This window comes from Prionailurus viverrinus, chromosome C2 (genome assembly GCF_022837055.1).
Source record: "Prionailurus viverrinus isolate Anna chromosome C2, UM_Priviv_1.0, whole genome shotgun sequence".
Lineage (NCBI taxonomy): Eukaryota > Metazoa > Chordata > Mammalia > Carnivora > Felidae > Prionailurus > Prionailurus viverrinus.
In genome coordinates this window covers 125183193-125204803 of record NC_062569.1, presented here as the reverse complement: position 1 = coordinate 125204803, position 21611 = coordinate 125183193, and the positions used below count along the sequence as shown (strand labels likewise).

At 36.3% G+C, this 21611-nt stretch overlaps 1 protein-coding gene across 1 annotated transcript in view; it reads right to left on the bottom strand.

The window, feature by feature from the left end:
* GBE1 (1,4-alpha-glucan branching enzyme 1) overlaps positions 1-21611 on the bottom strand; it is a 266770-nt gene that overhangs the window by 15573 nt on the left and 229586 nt on the right. The window contains exons 13-14 of the mRNA XM_047875374.1: positions 15013-15197; positions 13247-13377 (exon numbers count right to left, since the gene is read on the bottom strand). Of these exons, the coding sequence (XP_047731330.1) occupies positions 13247-13377; positions 15013-15197 (316 nt within the window). The remainder of the gene's footprint in view (positions 1-13246; positions 13378-15012; positions 15198-21611) is intronic.

The window sequence follows — 21611 nt, the reverse complement described above, 5'->3', positions numbered from 1 at the left end:
TTTAAAAATGTTTATTTATTTTGAGGGACAGAGAGAGGAAACACACACACACACACACACACACACACACACACACAAGCAGGGAGGCGCAGAGAAGGAGAGAGAGAATCCAAAGCTGGCTTCATGCTGTCAGTGCCGAGCCCAACATGGGGCTTGATCTCATGAAGCTTGCAGTCATGACCTGAGCTGACATCAAGAGTCAGATGCTCAATCAAATGAGCAACCCTGATGCTCTGAAGTTTTATTTTTTTTAAAGAAAAGTTCTCCTCAAGCTTCTGAGAAAGATTGGGAAACTACTCTGAGTACTCTAACTGAAAACTAGCACCTCCCTACGCCCTCCTGTACATGTTCTAGTTTTTCACCATACCATTATCAACCTTTAATATACTATAAGCTTAACTATTTCATTTTTCTACCTTTCTTTATTAAAATGCAATATCTTTAAGGGATTTCTGTCTTTACCCACTCCTCTCCTTACTTTCCTACTACCTAAGGGCTGGATTAATACCTGACATATTTATTGAATGCATTTTCTTTTCATTAGATTTTCTTTTCATTATTGGAATATAATTTACATCCTCCTTGGGTTTTGATCTATGAGTGCTTTTGCCAAACCTGGTGAAATAATTTACTACTACTTTGGTTATTAAAAAAACAAAAAAACAAAAACCCAACCTTGATTTTCTTTCATTGTGTTATAGAGTTAATATTTCAGATCTGTACAATATCTCTTCTAATACAATCCCATTTCATTATCTACAAAGTTTTACTTGGACATTTTAAAAGATTTATTTCCTTCTTTTTGGAGCAGTCACAATAGTAAAATAAATGCATGTCAGATTGAGCTAGTTAATTCTTAAAGTGATTGGTATGTGCCCTGGAGACAGCCATTTCATATAATTGTTAGTTTAAGTGGATGATTGATTACATATTTACTAAAGTCAGTATATAAAGACCTGTATTATCAACTTGACTGGTTAGCTTTCTTTATACAGATGACTGAACTTAAGCATAGAACATTAAAATGACTAGCCAAAAACCATACATATACATACATACATTAATACATGTATGTTTGTATATAAAACATAAAAAAAATACATAAAAAATAATTTGGCAGGGCCAGGGTAGACAGCTAGGTATAATATGTTCTACCACTCTATCACCATTGCTACTGAAAGACTGAAAAGTGTATGAACATTAAAATACTTCAACATTTGAAAGCTGATTATTTAGCATTGGTAGTAAACATTTTTTTCTTTATTTGAAGTTATAACTTATGTGTGTAGCTAATGTATATTCCTCTTTCTCTTGTAGGTTTCAGACCAAATAGAAAATCATAATACCCTGGGGCTCACTCAGTGCTTTAGAAAACTAAATGAGGATGGGTTGAGCTAGTTTCCCTAGAAAAACTGTAAAGAAAAGCCTGCAGGCCTGTGTGTGTGTGTGTGTGTGCACGTGTGTGTGCGCATGTGTGTGTGCGTGGGCATGTACCCATACGTGCCCCATCACTCCCCGTTATTCCTGAGCACTTCTGGGCACTCAGCCCATAACTATTATAACTGTATCTAGATTGATGACTGTAAGGGAAAAGATTTGAAGTAAACATTTCCCCACAGGCACTAAAAAAATGAGTGACACAGCTTTAAACACACACACATGTGACTGCTAATAAATACATTTTCCAGGGGCATAATGAATCTGATACAGTAGTTTGCAATCATCTTTAAAACAGTCATATTGGTTACTCTTACTAGGTAGACATGCAAAATAATACAAGCAAAGAGCAAAGCTGAGAAGTTATTTCCACAAAGTGCTTGCTTGTACAATTCAAAATGAAATAACAAATGTTTTGGTATGATAGTCAGACATGGAAATGAATTATATAATTCCAATGAACAAAATTCCTGGCAGGTTTTGAATCAAATTCTATGTAGATTTAATTATTTTTTCATAGTTATTTCACAAATGTGAGCTTTATTTGCATTATCCAATTATTATTAAAATTCCAAAGTGATGACACTATTATGGTCATGAGAGAGTTAATCGAATGCAGTAATATGATTCCGTATACGCTTTAGGTACATTGAGGCAGCCAGTAGACAAAATGTCACCAGGAGTGAATTTCCTACATTCAAAATTATTAAGGTAAGAAAAGGAAATATATACAATTACATGCTTCTAATATAAATCTACACGGAGGCTCATCTCCCTAAATCTGTCCAAGACTGTGTCTCTTGTGTGTGGCTAAAACAAATCAGAACTCCCATGCTGTAAACCTATGCCGGTGATATGGCGCTCCCATGCATGTTGTAACTTCCACCACTCGGGGAAGAACAGGAGCAACAGATTATCAGCAAAGCTGATGAAAGCAGACCTCTTATCCTTCACTTCTTTGTAAGTGTCTTCTTCTGTTCTATGGGATGCTTAATCCTCAAACCCTTTTATTCTTCAGTATCTTTCAGGATCTACACTTTCCCAGTCAGCACTTGAAGCTGAAATATACTTAGGTTTATATCTTGATTTAATAAAAAAAAAAATGAGTAGCCATTTTTTTTTCTTAAGAAAGTTATTTTACCCCTAGAAAAGTTTACTTTTAAAATGAGTATATTTGTTAAAAAAAAAATCCTATTTAAACTGATCTGTGTTTGAGTATGTTAGAAACTAGGATAGTTTAACACTGTGGAAAAATGACATTTAGTCAGGGTTACCATTAACTCTTACAAAGAAATGCAAAGAAAACATAAAATTATAAGTAATTAGTGAGACACCCTTTACTGATTTTAATGGCATTTTGACAGGGCAACAAAATAAAGTGAATTATCTGGTGCCCATATGAAAGACTGCTGAAATTAAAGGAAGTAGATTTAAATCACATTTATTCACTTAACTAGGAATATGATCTTGTGAAAGTTAGAAATCTTTCTAGTGCTCAGATTTAGGTTGAGGATAAGAGAAGTCAAGGTGAATAAAAGCATTCACACACTGTAAAGTGTTATGCAGATTTAATTTTTGGTACTAATTTAGAAACTATGTCCTAAAATATATCTTCTAACCCAACCAATTTTATCTAATTTCAATGGGCTGAACCAGGTCATGCTAGGCTTCTTCTACCTCTCAAAAATCTATGCTTCTATGCTGCTTGGTATTTCCCAGTGGTCATTAAATACCACAGAACTATAGTCGATGTAGGGTACACCTCAGCATAGGAGGGGTGATTAGGGACCATCTTCACAGGGTTGAAGCTCTGAGTGTGTGTGAGTTCTTCAAAGGAAGAGCACAAAGAAGGAAATAAAATAAAAACTTGGATTTGGACTGAGGAAACAATAGCACAAAGTGGGTACAGAGGAAAGGGAAATCAAGACAATGCTGCAGCAGATGGAAAAATGGAGTGGGAAAGAAAGGTGAGCCAATGATGCCAGAATGTGGAGAGGATTTAGCCAGGAGAAGACTGAATTCCAGGATGGTAAAAACATAGAAATCACCTTGTGGCGGTGAACTGGGGAGCAGGAAATGAACAAAGTAGGAAGTGACAATGTAGATAACAGAGGGGATTTGTAGCTACTTCTCTCATCCTTTCCTTTCCTTCCTTTTTTAAAAAAATACATTTAATTTTTTAAATTAATTTTATTTTATTTGAGAGAGAGAGAGAGAGAGAATGCACAGGTGGGGGACAGGGAGAGAGAGAATCGTAAGCAGGTTCCACACTCAGCATGGAGCACAATGTGAAGCCTGATGAGAAGCCTGATGGAGGGCTTGATTCTACAACCCTGGGATCATGGCCTGAGCTGAAATCAAGAGTCAGATGCTCAACCGACTGAGCCACCCAGGCACCCCACCTTTCCTTCTTTTTATGATCAAATTTCTAATGCATTTTTAGGTCAATGATGATGCCAGTAATGTTGGCTATAGCAGGTAACACTGAGCTCATGGCATGTGGAGGACACTATCACTAAGCCTTTCACATGCATTATTGCATTTAATTCTGACAATAATTCCACAAGTAGGTGTTTTAAAGATGAGGAAACCAAGAAACAGTGAGGTTACTTTCATAACACGAATAAGCTGCAGGGAGAACTTGAATGCTTAGACAGTCTTATTCTACCTTCAGAGCACAAGGTTTTAAACACTATTCTAATAATGAGAACAAATTTCTCTACATCTGCAAATATAAGAACTGGAAATACAACTACTGAGCCATTGGGAGATAAAAATGTTACAGTAAGAGAACAAACTGAAGAAAATAATGTTTCAGAATCAGAAAAGAGGGCTACTATCAGACAAACATATTTTTCGTGTTTTCCTTAGCTAGGAAGAAAGACAGAGTGTTGAAAGGGAAGGTATTAAAGGGAAAATAATTGACTATCTCTAAATATAAACTGATGGAGAAAAAAAAATACAGTAACGTTTATAATTTTACAGACAAAATAATTTTCTGTCTTAATGTTCCTGTAATGAAACACTTATTGTGCACCAGTAAAAGGTAATATGATTGCATTTCATTAAGTTATACGTTAATTAAATAATTATTCTCAGTAACATCTAAAGAATATTTTCCTTATTCAATAATTAATACCATATAGCAACCAAAAAGAATCAATTAATTTCACAAATAAACCTCACATACATAATATGAATCATTTAGATATTTTCCCACCATTCGGCCAACAAATACTATATTAATAGAATTAGAAATGGTTTTTACACATGGTTATAACTGAAGCCACTGTTTCCAAGAACACACTGTGTATAGCTCTACTTTTGCCACTCTTCTCTGGAGAAACAGAAACTTTCTTTTGGTTGTGGCATCCATATATTTAATAAATACATTAATTGTAGTGAACCAGTAATTGTATCATGGTTTAATTTTAAGAACCTTCTGGAGTATTCAGGTAGCATTTTCACATATAAATGAAACAATGACTATTCAACTTGATCCTGTGAGATTCTCAGTTAGAACAGCTTAACAGAAAATGATGAAAATGAAAATACCTCACTTATATAAAATCTAAACAGCATTCTGGCATAGAGGAGATATTTACTGAAAAAACAAACAAACAAACAAACAAAAACAAAAGCAAAAAAGCTAATTTCTACTGAGATCCAGAAGGAAAACGTAATTTAAAATTCAGTATTAGAAATTTATTTTAGACACAGGATGTTCTCTTAAAAAAAAAACTGGCATCAGATATAAAGAAAGGTGATGAATACAATTATACAACTTGTTTTTTGTTTTTTGTTTTTTTTTTTTTAAGTAGTAGAGAACCATCTGTTTTGGACTACTTAAATACAGGACTATTTTAAAAGAAAGGTTAGACATGGAATTTTTCAGGCCAATGTTTTCTTTTTAGATTTTCTCCTTCTATAGTTGCAATGCTGTTCCCTATGAAAGGAAAAGGTTTACTAAGTGAGATAATAAGTGTAAAGTATTTGCAAAGTGCACTGTACATAGGAAGTTTATCAGGGAGGGTAGATCTTATTATGAAAGTCTGTTCAGCAAATATTCGGACAATATACTCTAGTGTGTTAATTTTGAATATTACAAAATCATGATGTATCTTCTTGACAATATTTGATCAAGTTTCCCTTTGTACCATTTAATATCTACTTTAAGGGAAAAGCAATAAATTCTAGTTAACTTTTGTGTTTTAATTATTTAATTAAAGAACTCCAGGGGTTCTTTTGCTATTAGGTAGCTGTTATCTTCCACCCATCCATCTGTCCATTCATCCATATGTCTGTCCATCCACCCAGCTATCCAACACCCATCCAGCCATCCACTTCTGTCTGCCCATCCTTCTACTCATCATTATCCATCCATCCAACAAAAATTTAGCTTTATGTGTACCCAATACATTTTCAAAACAACTTAAAACATTTCTTTAAGTTTATTTATTTTGAGAGACAGAGAGCACGAGCGGGATAGGAACAGAGAGAAAGGGGAGAGAGAGAATCTCAAGCAGGGTCTGTGCTGTCAGCACAGAGGCCAATGTGGGGCTCAACCCCACAAACTGTCAGATAATGACCTGAGCCGAAACCAAGAGTTGGGGGCTTAACTGCCTGAGTCACCCAGGCGCTCCGAGTACCTAATACGTTTTAGCTAAAGATATAATTGCTAATGTGCGGGTAAAACTCTAAGTCTTACATGTATCTTGGCATCAATTTCCACATACTAGTACCTTTTTTTACAGATTAGTAACAATAATCAACCTGGGCACACATGTTTTTCTGCCCATTAGCAATACAATTATTAGGTAAGTATGTATTGTTTTTAAAGGTTATAACAATGTTTTTGATTTCTTTCTCCCCCACAAATGGACAAGAAATAGAGGACAGAAATCTTGACTGAGCTATTGTTAGATGAATTTCTGGAACCAGAGGAGACCATTCCCGCACAACTGAACTATTAAACAAAAAATGCCAGAAATGCTGTTGAATATCTCAGAGCACTGAGTGAGATGCTACATAGCACTCAGACATTTAAGAAAAAAAAAAGAAAAAAAAGAAAAGAAAAAAAAGAAAGAAAGAAAAGACAAAAAAACACACTTAAAACCATTTGTGTTTTAAGGGCCTGCTCATTATTCATTACTGCCTATAGTCTTATGAATATATATTAAGCCAATCTAAAATTGTTACAGCAGTGGCAATATTTTAATCATGCAAAATATTTTCTTACTCTGTGATTCATCTTAAATTCCTGGGTAGAAAAATGATGCTAAATCATAGGCTCTTTATTGCCAGTGGAGGTGGGGATATGCATCTGTCATTATCACTAAATCACAGGGACTGTTGGACAGTGTTTAACAATAAAAAATGACCAAAAGGACCTCTAGATAATGTTTAAACGTATTACTATCATCTTGAAACTAAAGAGGGCTAACCTGGCAATGAATGTACATTCACTTTGAGGCTATAAAAACAAAAGTAGGACCTATATTAAATATGAAATTGTTAGTAGGATTATCTCTGCTCACATAAAAAATAGCATCATTAAATTGTAGTATAGAGTAAAAGCACACACACACACACACACACACACACACACACACACACTGACACATACACACACACAGAAAAGAAACATGCTTACATCTGTTCAAAGTCACTGTTGTAGATCTTTTATGAGAAAACCTTGTATATTTTAACATGTTTTTCTTTTTTTTAACCAAAACATATATAACCTGGAAAACCAGGTTGAGATGCTCTTATTTTTTGGTCCAGAAATTAACCTTTATATATAAATTCTTGATGGAATATGACATTTAGCTAATCCAAAATTAAGTCCTTTGTTTTTGTTTGTAGCATAAAGCATAGCTTCTATTAAGCACAGTGTTACATAACCATGCTTCAAAGGCTTCTGTAAACTAAGCAACGCACAGCAACCTCTCTGCCTTCAGCAATCACACTCCAGTGAATCATCCAAGTGACCTTATTTGCTCATTAGAAACTCTGTGTACAGGTTGCAAATGTCAGAGTCTGAATTTACATCTTAAAAAGTACATCTTGCGGCAGTTTAATGAAAATATTTCAAAGATCTCGGGTCAGCTTCAACTATTTACTCATCTGTTCCCTTCGCTTTAAATATTTTTGGCTGGGATTCACATATTTTTCACAAGCCATACTTCATGATCCCTCCTCTTAACATTTCAGGATTGTAACAGTTTAAAGCGCCATGTGGAAAGGAGGCCGCCCATACACTATTGTTTCCGCCCCCGTCTCAGCATGGTGACAAATAATTTAAAAACATTTTATTTTAGTGTTGTTCATGCTCTTGGAACAGTGTGAATCTGCACATCCCAAGACACACACATTACAAATAAGGTGTGGAGGCTTCAAGTTGACTCTGAATGTTATACAATGACCTTAAGTTGATGTGATGCCTTGAAGGAGTTTGTTTGGCTTTGGACATGGAATGAGGACACATTCATATTCTACTTGAGAATACAGAAAAATTCCCTTGACTGGAGTATGTACATGTTACTCAGGGGTTATGAGGAAGAATTTCTGGGAAAGAACCTTTGGGGGTGATGGCGGGATGCTGAGGGAAGTTAGTTGAAGACAGAGAAGCTTGCCTATGCTGTGAATTTGTGTATAATTTTCTCATGCTACCTACTGCCCCATAGAACTATATCTAAATTGTTTCAAGCATTCTAGAAATAAGTCATCATTGGCAAATACCACTATTGCTACCGCCCCTAACCACACGTAGGCACCCATGAACTGAAAGAGGCACCATGGCATAGTAGAAAGGACATGAGCTTGGCAGTACACTGCTCAACCTTTGTCAGCTGGGGGCCGGAGGGAAATTAGGCAGTTACTTAAGGGCCTGAGTTTACTGACCTGCCACACGAGGCTAACATAACCTACCTCATAGAGCTGCTGGGAATACGAAACTGGATACTTATTAAAAATGCCCAGGTAGGGCATCTGAGTGGCTCAGTCATTACGCACCCCACTCTTGATTTTGGCCCAGGTCGTGATCTCACAGTTCATGGGTTCAAGGCCTGCACTAGGCTTTGTGCTGAGAGCGTGGAGCCTGTTTGGGATTCTCTCTCTGCCCCTCTCCTTCTTGTGTGCCCTCTCTCTCACTCTTTCTCTCTCTCTCTCAAATAAATAAATAAACATTTAAAAAACATAAACAACTTCTAAAAAAAATGGCCAGCAAACACAAGGTCCTCAAAAGAGGTCCCCTAGCATCCACTCCTTCGTATCACTCAAAATGTGGTATCATCATTTGTGTTATTCAAAATGGATTAGAAAGAACAGTTTGTCCTTGGGGGCTTAGCAGTTTTCCTTTTGATTCAATGCTGATTTGATGACATTCTAAGTGAAGAAATGTGATGAAAGACAATAATGATTCTGATAATATTAATGACATTATGGTTTTTTTTTTCTTCTTTCTTTCTCTACAGCTAAACAATATTAAATCGCAGGCAAATATGACAGATTAAGTAAATGTTTTTTTTATCTTCCTAGGTATGAAATGTGTGACCTGCCTACTTGTCCAGTATATTTAGATCTGAGTTCTGCATCACCCACATTGCTATTTACTAATTAAAGAATGTTGGTGGTTAAAAGACCAATGTGAGACAGTGTATAAGCAAAGTGTATTCACTGGTTTTTTGTTTTGTTTTGTTTTGTTTTTAATTTTCTGGAATACAGCTATAGATTCCTTTTGCAGAAACATTACTATGTCCCTTAGCAGTACCATTAAGACCACATTTCAAAATCTTAGTGATACACATCAGACTTCTCTTTTAGCTTTCTGAAATGTATCATCTTATTCTGAAGTGATAGTTAAGGGCATCCTTAAAGTGTTTCTTCTACTTTGCCTGGCATTGTCCCCAAAATAGTTCACCTTACAACAGTTTCTTGGGAAGACAGTCACCACCTATTTCTACAGATTTGAGTGAAAGTTGATGTCTTGCTATTTGATAGACACACAGGATATACAGGTTCAAAAAATGGAACTTGCTCAAGAATTCAGACATGTTACCTATTCGTGGTTTATATTTCACAGTGACAGAAAAAGTTCAAATGATGTCTTTAGAAACTTCAAGTTTGTTCTGGCACCAAATCCTACTTTGCAGTGAATTAAAAATTTGATGAATATCTTGACTTGATTAATATAGCCAATCTTGCCACTGTGGATTCTTCACAGTGAAAATCTGTATTCAATTCACTGGCTCAGGAGTTGGAAATACCGATGGCACAGGACAATTTGGCAAAGTCAGAAAACACAGCATAGAAATCCTAATTTTTTTTTTTGTACTTTCCATATCTGAAATGATTCTAGAATGCTGAGCTACAATGTCTTTTAAAGGTATAGGACTAAAGTCAGAAAGATGAAAGACCGAAAAGAAATGAGACTTGTAAAATGCTAAGGATAATAAAGAGAACTCTTAAAGCTAAGCTTGAAACAATAAGAGCTGAAAGAAAGCATAGATGTATGATGTATGTATGAGACAGTATGATCATAACATTAGTAACAGAGAACTGTTGTCTTCCCCATTAACAGGTTAGAGGCAAAAACCAAAACATATATTCCAGAATTGCAGAATTCTAAACATCATCATTGAAATTCTAAACATCATCATTGAAATTCTTCTAAACATCATCATTGAAATTCTATGTACCTCCATTTATTAAAATCCCAAATTAAAACTTATATTTTATATATATATATATATATATATATATATATATATATATATTTTTTTTTTTTTTTTTTTTTAAGTAAGCTCTGTGCCCAATATGGGGTTTGAACTCCCAACACCTAGATCAAGAGTCACATGCTCTACTGACTGAGCCAGCCAGGTGCCCCTAAACTTATATTTTCTATTCCCCTAACTGGTTACTCCACCTTGCTTTGCTATCCTAAATAATTATACCACTACCATTCTTCCCCTTGTTCAAAATGAAACCTTATATTTTCTCTTCTACATCCCAAGTCCAAACAACTGCTGAGTTCTTTCACAAGAAAGCAGTTCTATCCTATTGTCATTCCTTCAGCTCATGCCCTAATTATCTTTTACATGTACTGTAATTTCTCATAACTAATATCTGTACTTCCAATCTGCTTCCTCAAGAAAGCTCTCTTACACACTGGGTACATGAGAACTTTTCCTAAAGCATACATTCTTATCAAGTAGTTCCCCAGCTCAAAAACCTTCAGTGACTCACTATGAAACTATGGAAAAAAGTCTAAACTAATTAATATGGCACTGAAATCTTCTATTAGGTGATCTCAATCTATCTTTTTGGCTTTATCTCTTAGTATTCCTTTTTAAGGTCATCATTCTCCAATTAATTCATTGTGCTATTCATTAAGCATGTTCTATGATTTCCAACAGCTGAGATGGCCTCCCTTACTTTTTTTCTACAATTTTCTACAATTTTATCCTTTTCTCAATGTCCAGGCTTAACAGTCTTTTCCTTAAATGAGTCAATCCATCTATCAATTTCTCTCTCATACTCTTTATTTTTTCTTTTACTTATCTCCTGTTCTCCCATGGAACCTTCCCAGTCCCTTCTCATTTACCGCATTATGCCTTACAACCTAGTTTGTTTTCATACATCTCTTCTCCCCCACTGGCTTAGAGTCAAGGACAGTTGCTTAACAAAGGCTGCAGTAGATCCCAAGTGTACTGTAAATTGTAAATGTATTTTGGCTTGATTATAAAAAATTATATTTTGACTGTATTTTTATTATATCACATTTTCAGGTATAGAAAGATTTAGTGTAGGGCATTAGCAGTTTGGGGCTGAGAAGGGTCATGTTATGAGTTGCTATACATCTAGTATTTATTTGCATTTCTTTACAGAAATGGTGAGTACAGGGGCGCCTGGGTGGCGCAGTCGGTTAAGCGTCCGACTTCAGCCAGGTCACGATCTTGCGGTCCGTGGGTTCAAGCCCCGCGTCAGGCTCTGGGCTGATGGCTCGGAGCCTGGAGCCTGTTTCCGATTCTGTGTCTCCCTCTCTCTCTGCCCCTCCCCCGTTCATGCTCTGTCTCTCTCTGTCCCAAAAATAAATAAACGTTGAAAAAAAAAAATTAAAAAAAAAAAAAAAAAAGAAATGGTGAGTACATTTGCTCTTGGAACAGTATAGGTATTCTTCAGTGCAGGTAATCCCATCACATTGATGGGAGCATTTTATATGTTAACTGGGGCACATTTGGGCTAGTAGTCACAGCCACAGCCATCTCCCCTATGCTCTGAAGTCATGTGGAACTGTGCTCTGCTGGGCAGGAAAAGGGTAGGGAACCATCGCTCACCACACTCAATGTCACGGAATAGCACAGGGTAGTGGTAACTGCTGTGGGCTACTTAACTAGATAGCACTGTCCTGTTCTTTACTGTTGGAGAAATGGTCTGTCTGGGTAACCACTTCACTTCCAGAATCCTACTTCCCGAGTCCACTTTCTACTTCCTGGAAACCCAAGGTAGTTCTCTTGATCAATAAGCCAGTTATGGTGATATAATTCTACCTCCTAGAAATGTCTTTGAGGATGTGAGACTGAATTCTGGTCAACAGAAAATAAAAGAAAATTTCCTAAAGTGACTTCATTCTTAAGAGGAAAAAAAAATCTATTTGCCTTATGTTGTGTCTGAAGGTTACGTTTGGAACCATAGCTGTTGTCTTATAACTATAGCAGGTACCATCCTGTGGACACTGCTGGCACCTTGAGAGTTGAAAACAAAAGGAAAGAATGAACCAAGGAACTTCGTGATATTGTCACAGTGCAGGGGTCACACTACCTCAGGGCTTATTATGTGGCCAAATACATCTTCCTGACCGTTCGAGTCAACTGAATAGGGAGTTTCTTATACTGTAGCTAGAGATACCCTGACACATCGGACTTCATGGTGGCACGAGACACCTGCTCAGGTGGCAAATGGTGATCACTGGTAGGACTTCAGGGAAGAAGAACGCTATTTACACTGCCTGCTTCAAAATTTGTGTTGGGTTGTTGCGAGGTCCTGAATCTTTTTTTTTTTTTTTTTCATGGATCTGGTAAATCATAATGTCCTTAAAATACACTGCACTTTCCCTTTTGCAACATTTACCACACTTAAAATTCCTAACATTTTTATTCTTCACTAGTTTAAAAGCTCCATAAGGGCAGTGAGTGTATCTGCCAGGAGAATTCCTGTATTTACAGGACCTAGCAAAGCGCTGACACACCAGTGTTCAATAAGCAGACACTCAGCAAATATCTGGGAAATGAATACATGAATGACTAAATGAACATGAGAAACATTCTCTCTGTCATTTCCTTTGCTCACACTCCTATGCCCTGGTTCCTCACTGGTTCAGGCCTTCAAAAGTGAGCTATGTCCTGCATTGGAGGAGACAGGAAAGAGAAAAGGGAAGGAAGCCATCTTTACAGCTATCGTCTCCATCCTCGGTGGAGAAGGGGAAAGGAGATGATTCTCAAAGGCAACTTACAAAATATTTTCCTAGAGAAAAACTACAGTCATCTCCTGAAGTGCATATGGGATCAAAATATCATTTAAAAAAAAATGTTCAGAATCATACTTTTTAGAACCAGGATGAAGCTTAGGATTGATTCAGCATAACAGAGCTGAGCAAAGATTTACCAATCAACTATTTCAAGTTCCTCATTTTTCAAAAGAGGAACTGAGAGCTACTGTCACCAAGATCAGCATTAGTCTTTCTTAGTTTCTATGATGTAATAAATAATTGAAAGCAGACAGTAACATTCACTGGCAACAAAAAGGATATTTTCCTGGCAATGTTGTTCCAACTCGGTAATCAGTGTAGCTCTTGCTTGGATGAAAGTTGAAAATAAAAACAAGGCCTGCTCTCTCAAAAGCGATGATCTTATTGCCTTCGTGCTTTTCACTCACATAGGCCTGCAAGAATTAACACATACATCACATCTAAATAATACCTAGATGCTGTTATAAGCAGATTATGTATTAAAAAGTGTTTTGGTCTTTATTGATAGCCCTGTTAGCTATTAAGTCAACAAGTGAAAATGCCAGTCCATTATGTTTTTTAACATGTTGCAATAGTGTCATATCAAACTGTAACAATAGTCTCAAAAATGGCTTAAAGTATAAAAATCTCACTAGCTATAGACAACTTCAAACAAAGCATAGATGATTAACATTGTGGCTCAGGTTTTAAGAACACAGTATGTATGCTACATGTAAAATGTGTGTGTGTGTGTGTGTGTGTGTATGTGTGCACGCGTGTGTGCACACGCACTCGTACGCATGCTGGATCTGTTTACAAGTGAATTTTCTTTAAGACTTTTAGTCTCCAGACTAATGACTTAAGCTACACAAAATTACATTTTAAAATAAAATGTAACATTGTTATTGTACTGAGATTTCTGAAGTTGTAGTTATCTTAAAAACTTTACATCATTGCCCACCTTTGTCAGATTCAATGGCAACATAATGTTCTTTACAATGTATCTCTTTTTTTTCTAATAAAAGAGAAGGTCTAAAAAGAAATTATATCTACAAGGTCTCCCATGTTATACATCATGTTTTCAGTAGGCAGTGAGAAGCATTTGCTTTTTCACCACCACCCCCTTGCAGCTCCAGCTTTGAAAGGACTTATTTCCATGCATATCAGCAGAGCCACTCTTGGTAATTTAGCAATGTGAACTAAGACTCTAGAGTAAACAGCATGCCTTTTGGTATTCAACATTGTTCTGTTGAAAAGGAGCATCATTTTGCTCTCTCTTTTGGAAATTGCATTACTAATAAATGTGATTAGGGCATTCGTGTCATGTAGCCAATCTTAGTGAATATATAAGTACCTTTGTTCAACCATTAAAAAAAAAAAAATCATAGACACCAAAGTAAAAACACATCGACAGTAATTTCAAACAGCACCAGTAAAAAGTAAATGGATTATAAGTAACACATACTATATGCTAATTTTTGCGAGGGAAAAAAGCCTGTATAAAATTTGCACCTGTTAATTACATTTTCTAAAACTTATTGAAAACGGGGACTTTAATTCCAGAGGAGAATCAAGCTCATGAAAAATACACAACAGCATGCAGGTGTAATGGCATCTAGTGAGATGACAAGTTAGAGCAGTAAAGGAAGGAGGGGCGGGGGGAAGAATAAAGAAATCTACATGTTGTCCGAGTAGTCTCTTTATGACAGCAAAATTATTTATATAAAGAAAAACAGTCAAAACAATTAAGATGTTTCTACAGCAATTTCCAAAATGGACTCCATGCCGAGCTTTTGTCATTTATTTTAACCAAATGAAATAAAAATTACTAAATTTAAACAGCAACAAACTAAACAGGAGAGTAAACAGGGCATTATGTTTAAGATTTTCATTATCTATCGGAGAGACTTCAATGACATGTTTTGACAACCCGAAGTATGTTACAGGGCACTACACACTGAATAATAAAGTGCTGTTTAAAAGATCTGCATATAGATTTAAATCGATTGCCATTCCAAGCATGTACAACATTGGTGACTAAAACATAACATTTAGAATAAAGAGCTTACCTGTGGAGCTGAAAGCCAACCACATCTTTCTTCCAATTTATTCATATCCCTGTCAAAGTTATTTAGGAACTTATAGCGAAGGAGGTCATCATCAGTTAAATGAAACTGCCTTCTGGCATAATGGTAGCTCTCATTATTTCCTTTTCTTGGGAAGTCTAACCATTCAGGATGGCCAAATTCATTACCTGTGTGGAAGAACACATATAAGCCTCACCCAGTAATATTAGCATTTCTTCCTAAGGTGACTAAATAATTATATCTGTTAAAGTCCTTAAAGTCAGTGTAGGTTATAATTTACTATAGCTGCACCCTGTGAAGGATGTACAACCCTGCTTCAAAGACAGCACAGGGCAGCACAAAGGGTACCGACCGCATCTAGACCCAGAATTTCAGGGTCTGGTGTTAGTCTGGCCACATAGCCCTTGCAACCTTTGTAACATACCTTTTCCTCACGCAAAACTGAGACCAGTTATCTCTATCATACTTATTTCATCTCTGAAATAAACCCACTAGCTCTGAGTAACTTCAAAAATTTGTTTCCATAATTTCTGTAATCTGTACAATGCTTTACAATTTCCAAAGGCTTTGAAGGCACATTATATTTTGATTCTCAGTGGGAATCTTTGTTATATCCATCTCACAGATGAGAAATCCAGAGCATTGGACAGTTAAGAGAATTGTCCAAGCTCGCACAGATAATAAGTACAAAAACCAACTATTACAAGTTAGTTCTTCTGACTAAAATCCAAAGGTTTTAATGAGGTGCTTTCTACCTCATCTCCACATTAGGCAAGTACGTTTTAAACTTCAGGTGCCGTAGAAACCCAAGTCTTCACTCTTGTATTCATTTTTCCTTATTTCTTTCTCAGATCCATGTGTTACCATTAGATGTATATCTTTAATTTCAACTGTGTGTGTGTGTGTGTGTGTGTGTGTGTGTGTGTGTGTATGCATGTGCTTACCTAGGACACTTGATTTAGAACTATTTAAATATTATTTCTCACTATAATGATGAGAACCAGAAAGTCAATACACTTGAAAAATGAAATATAATAGTAACACCCACATATTCTTCATTCTCAAAATTGAATTTAGATATTGGTTGTCTAATAGATTGGCCCTTATTGTTTTCCCCAAGGTGGATTTCTACTTTACAGTTTTTTTTCCCTTAAAAATTAAATACTACTTTCCAAAATTTACTTTCATTTGCCACTTTAATGCTGCAATTTTCTGAGTCACAAGTTTCTCCTTTGTGTTAGAAAGTACTATAGCCAATACGAGTGTCCTACTTTAATGAAACTAATAAAATGATATTCCAATAAGTAAAAACTAGGAAGCTAGGATGCAATTCAAAATGATTTACTGTAGACTTGCTTTAAAATGGTAACCTTGGGGCGCCTGGGTGGCTCAGTCGGTTAAGCGTCCGACTTCAGCCAGGTCACGATCTCGCAGTCCGTGAATTCGAGCCCCGCGTCAGGCTCTGGGCTGATGGCTCAGAGCCTGGAGCCTGCTTCCGATTCTGTGTCTCCCTCTCTCTTTGCCCCTCCCCCGTTCATGCTCTGTCTCTCTCTGTCTCAAAAATAAATAAACGTTAAAAAAAATTAAAAAAAAATGGTAACCTCTGCTAAGAAATGCTGCAATTTACATTTAACTGTTTGAGACCAAAGTCATTAAAATAAAAATAATATCCAAACAAATATATCTATAGCAGTTTCATAACAAAGTGTCTACAAACATTTTGCTGAATGTTTAGCATTTCAGTCTAAATATTTCTTACTATTTTGCCTGCTATGTGAAGAGGAGGGAACTGGATTTCTGATTCTATGGGTCTATATTTACTTTAGGATATCTTCAAGTGACATAAGGAATTTTCCTCTGCCGTGCTTAGGAGTCCTGCTTAGGTCTGGAGCCTGATTCACAGCAGTCCATGGGGTACCTGCTTGATCATCCATTTAGTTGGCAAACTCATGCACCTTCAGAATTGTAGTAGAGCACATTCTTTACTGATAAGGAAGATACTGCCAGCCTGGGGGAAATTAGATGTCTAAGTACTAGTGAAATTTCAACTAGTGGAGAACTTTGGAAAGACTAGAAATGACAAGATGTAGCTAAAGTTTAGTAGCCTACATATTGGATCCAGCCTTTCTATAGGCACAATACTTTTACTTTGGTATGGCCGTGATCTCTGGGTTGACTACCATATTAATCAGCAATTCCTTTAGCCTTTTCTGGGGGAGACTTTTACATCATTGCCAACATGATTATCACACAGAGGCAGCAGCAAATGCTTAATGTCTCTTATTATCTGTCAGGCACATGCATTGCACATGAATTAATTCATTCCATCTTCAACAACACTAAAGTAGGTAGTATTACTGTCCCAAGTTTATAAGTAAGGAAACTATAGCATAGAAAGTTATTAAGTAGAGGGACCTATGAACCCAGACAGTCTGGTGTCAGCACCCTGACTCTTAACTCCACCATATTGTCAGAAATAAATACCAGGGAAATACAGTGCAAAGAATGACCAACCTCTCCTACATGGACAGATTCCAAGCTAATGGAATGCCATGCACAGATGCATTGGAGCGAGAAGGTGGGATGTAGTGAAGAGTTGGTCGAGCCGTGAAACAGGGTTAGTGGAGGGGAGAAGTGGGACAGACAGGATTAGGTTAGATTAGGACAGGCCTCATAAAATTAGGACCTTACATTACAGGCAATAGGGAACTAAAGGCTATTTTCTAAGTTGGGGAATGAGGAGTCCAAATGCATTTATTATTAAAATACCTTGACCGTGTGAAAAAAGACACTGGATATTGGGGATAGTTGAATAGTACAAAAACTAACATGGAATCCAAAATATAAGGTAAGAGATGACAAGAGGCAGCAGGAAGAAGGAAAATAATGATTCAAATTCATTTCATGTACACTGTTGATGGGAATGTAAATTGGTACAGGTACTGTAAAAAACAGTATGGAAAAGTAGAATTATACTATATGATCCCATAATTCCACTACTGGTTATTTATTCAGGGATCACAAAAACACTAATTCCAAAAGATATATGCACCCTATGTGTATTGCAGCATTATTTATAATACCCTAGAAAAGGAAGCAACCTAAGTGTCGACTGATATATGAATGGATAAGAAAGATGCGGTGTGTGTATGTATGTGTGTGTGTATAAAGTATAGGAATATTATGCAGCCATAAAAAGGAAGAGGTTGTGCTATTTGTAACAACATGGATAGACCTAGACGGTGTTATGCTAAGTGAAACAAATCCAACTGCAGAAGGCAAATACCATATGATTTCACTCATAAGTGGAATGTAAAAAACAAAACAAAATAAATAAAAAACCCTCAAATCAACAAAAAGCGGAATCAGCCTTGGAAATACAGTAAATAAACTAAAGATTGCTGGGGCACTGTGCTGGGGCACAGTGGCCAAAATAGGTGGCTGGAATAGGAGATAAAGGCTTCCAGATGTGGAATGAAAAAAATCACAGGAATAAAAGGTACAGCATAAGAAACATAGTCAATGATACTCTAATAGTGTTGCATGGTAACAGATGATAGCTAAGTTTGTGGTGAGCAGAGCATAATGTATACATTTGTCAATCACTATAACACCTGAAGCTAATGTAACATTGTGTGTCAACTGTACCCAAACAAAACAAAAGGAAACAAACAAAAACACAAATGACATTTACGAGGTGGAAAATAACAGGATTTGATGACTGCCTGATCAATGCAGGTTGTAAAGAAAAGGGAACTCTAAGGGTGGTTTTAAAGTTCCAAGCTCGGTTGACTGAGTAGTGCCAGCATTAACCGCACTAGAGAAAAATGGTGACAAAGGAAGTGTGTGGGAAGGAGATAATGAGTTTTTTGGCATGCTAAATTTAAGAACTGAAGAATACACAGGCATCCGTGGATATATAATAACATTGATAAAAATAAGGTACTGAAATTCAGGAGAGAATTGGGGGTGAGGACCAAGAGTAATTTGTTAAGACCTCACTAAGAGACAGTAGATATACACACAAAAGGAAAAAGGCCCGTGGACAGCATCCTAAGGAACTGCCAGCAGAAGATTAATTAGAAAAGACTGAGGAACAATGGTTACCAAAGTAAGAGGGACATCCAAAGAAATATATCAAAGGCTAAGAAGAGTTTCAAAAAGAATGGTCAGTGACAAATGCTATAAACTAAGAAACACTGAAAAAACAAAACAAACCACAAAACGAAACAAACCAAACAAACAAAAAAAACCAAACCAACCCAGAATTTGCTATATTACCATCCATTTGGTATAGGAATAAAATAATGTAAGGCTGTGCTTTTCCATCTATAAGTAAGCTCCAGAGGAGGTTTATAGATTCCAAGGAAGCTTATTAAAAATGTCCATCCTCCAGATGAACATTCAGTACCTGATTCGTTACCTTTAGGCACAGTCCCAGACAGGAATTACATTTTCTTCAACCTCCCTGTACTGAAAGGAGGTGGGCTAAAGGCCACACCTGAAGGAGAACAGGGTAGAGATTTGAAAGTTCTTTACATGTCTAAGTAAAAGTTATGCATTATCATGCCCATGGACACAGCAAGACTTGTGTTTTAATTCTAGTGAGCCGCTTGTATATGAATGTAGGCAATCTAATCTCTCCAGTGCTCAGTTTACTCGTTTGTAAAATAGGATAATATGTTTCATAAACACTCTTTTATGATTCAAACATGGTAAATGAGGTGCCGGGCACAGGGTCTGGCAGTTATCAGCTTCTAATGTACAGAAGCTTTCATGTTACACACGTCTGCGCATTACTGATGCTGCTCAGCAAAGAATTACATAAAGGGCAATACATGAGAGTTATAATAAAGCTAAAATCTAAGTGAGGGAATTGATTCACCCTACTCTACAGCAGACATACAAGTAACCAGGATGAATTCAACAGGCAACTAGTTAGTTGACTCTTCTTATTTTTCATGGTACAAACTTATTCCTTTCTTTAAAGTACTGAAATTCTACACTGATGTAATTATTCATTTTTTTTTTTTTTTAAGTAGGCTTTATGCTCAGCATGGAGCCCAATGTGGGGTTTGAACTCAGGACTCTGAGATCAAGACCTGAGTTAAGATTAAGAGTTGGACACTTAATTGACTGAGCCACACAGCTGCCCCCTTTATTCATATTTTTAATAATACAAACCAATTTTCCTAAGCCAAGTGTTAGTGACGTTTAAATTATCTACTATTTTAGACATTTAAAAAGCAGAATTTAGTGTGAAAATAATTTTGCTATAAGACACCCATACGGATGGGGTAAACCAGATGGCTATGTTAGGAATACCCTCTCTACTTTCTTCCTTTGTTATTTCTACCTGTTCATTTTGTAAAACCTCTGAACATGTTCTCAAGGGTTATACATATATATATACGTACATATGTACATATGTATATATGTATATAGGGTTGTTATATAAAAAATATAATGGTATATATACTACACATATACTATATATAGCATATATATTTATATACTATATTTATCATTTACTATATAAGTATACATAGTATACAGTTGGTTACATTCCACTTAAAATTAACATTTTAGGAACCGTCTAAAACTAGAGTTCTGCTTTAGCTGGAACACTATTGACACTTGAGGCTCCCGTATCTCCTAATTTCTCCCCAGCTTTCTAGAAAATGTGACCTCAGGTTATAGCCTCTGTTGCTTGTTATCTTTTCCAACTGCCTTAGGTAGACTAAGAAGGTGAAAGTATAAATTCTCCACTGTATGGTTTAGTTTCTCTCTTAGAATTCCTCCTTGGCAGTATAGTTTTCATCAGTATAGAATGGGATGGTGTTTGACCAAAACTACTGAGGATGGTATGAACCCATTTCATAATCTGATCAAAAGCTAAGTACCTGCTCCCCAGAAACACACACACACACACACACACACACACACTGGATATACCTTAAGGGCTTATGAATTCCACTCAAAAAATGATACAATGTGAAATCACATTATCATTTATTTCTAACATTCTAGCATGAAAATCCACATCCTTATAATCTATAACATAAATAAGGATTTAAGAGTAGCACAATTACAATGAGCTAAGGTATACAGATTATTTAGAGGAATACAAGACACATAATATGTGACAATAAATATTACTTTATTATAGTATTATACTTTCTTTTATTATGGAAGTAACACACTCATAGACACATTTAAAAAAAAAACACAATTGCACACACACCCACACACATAATCTAAAATCTTATGAAATAACCACTTGCTATGGTCTGAATATTACTATTCCCCCAAAATTTGTATGTTGCAATCCTAATCCTCAATGTGATAGTATTAGGAGGTAGGGCCTTTGGAAGATGTTTAGGTCATGAGGGTGAAGCCCTCCTGGATAGGATTCATCTTCTTATAAAGAAGACTCCACAGAGCTCCACTGCCCCTTCCACCAGGTAGGGACAAACTAGAAGTCTGAGAACGGGAAGAAGGTCTTCATTTGACCGTCCTGGGACTCTGATCTTGGACTTCCAAACTCCAGAAAGCATGAGAAATACATTTCTGTCGTTTAC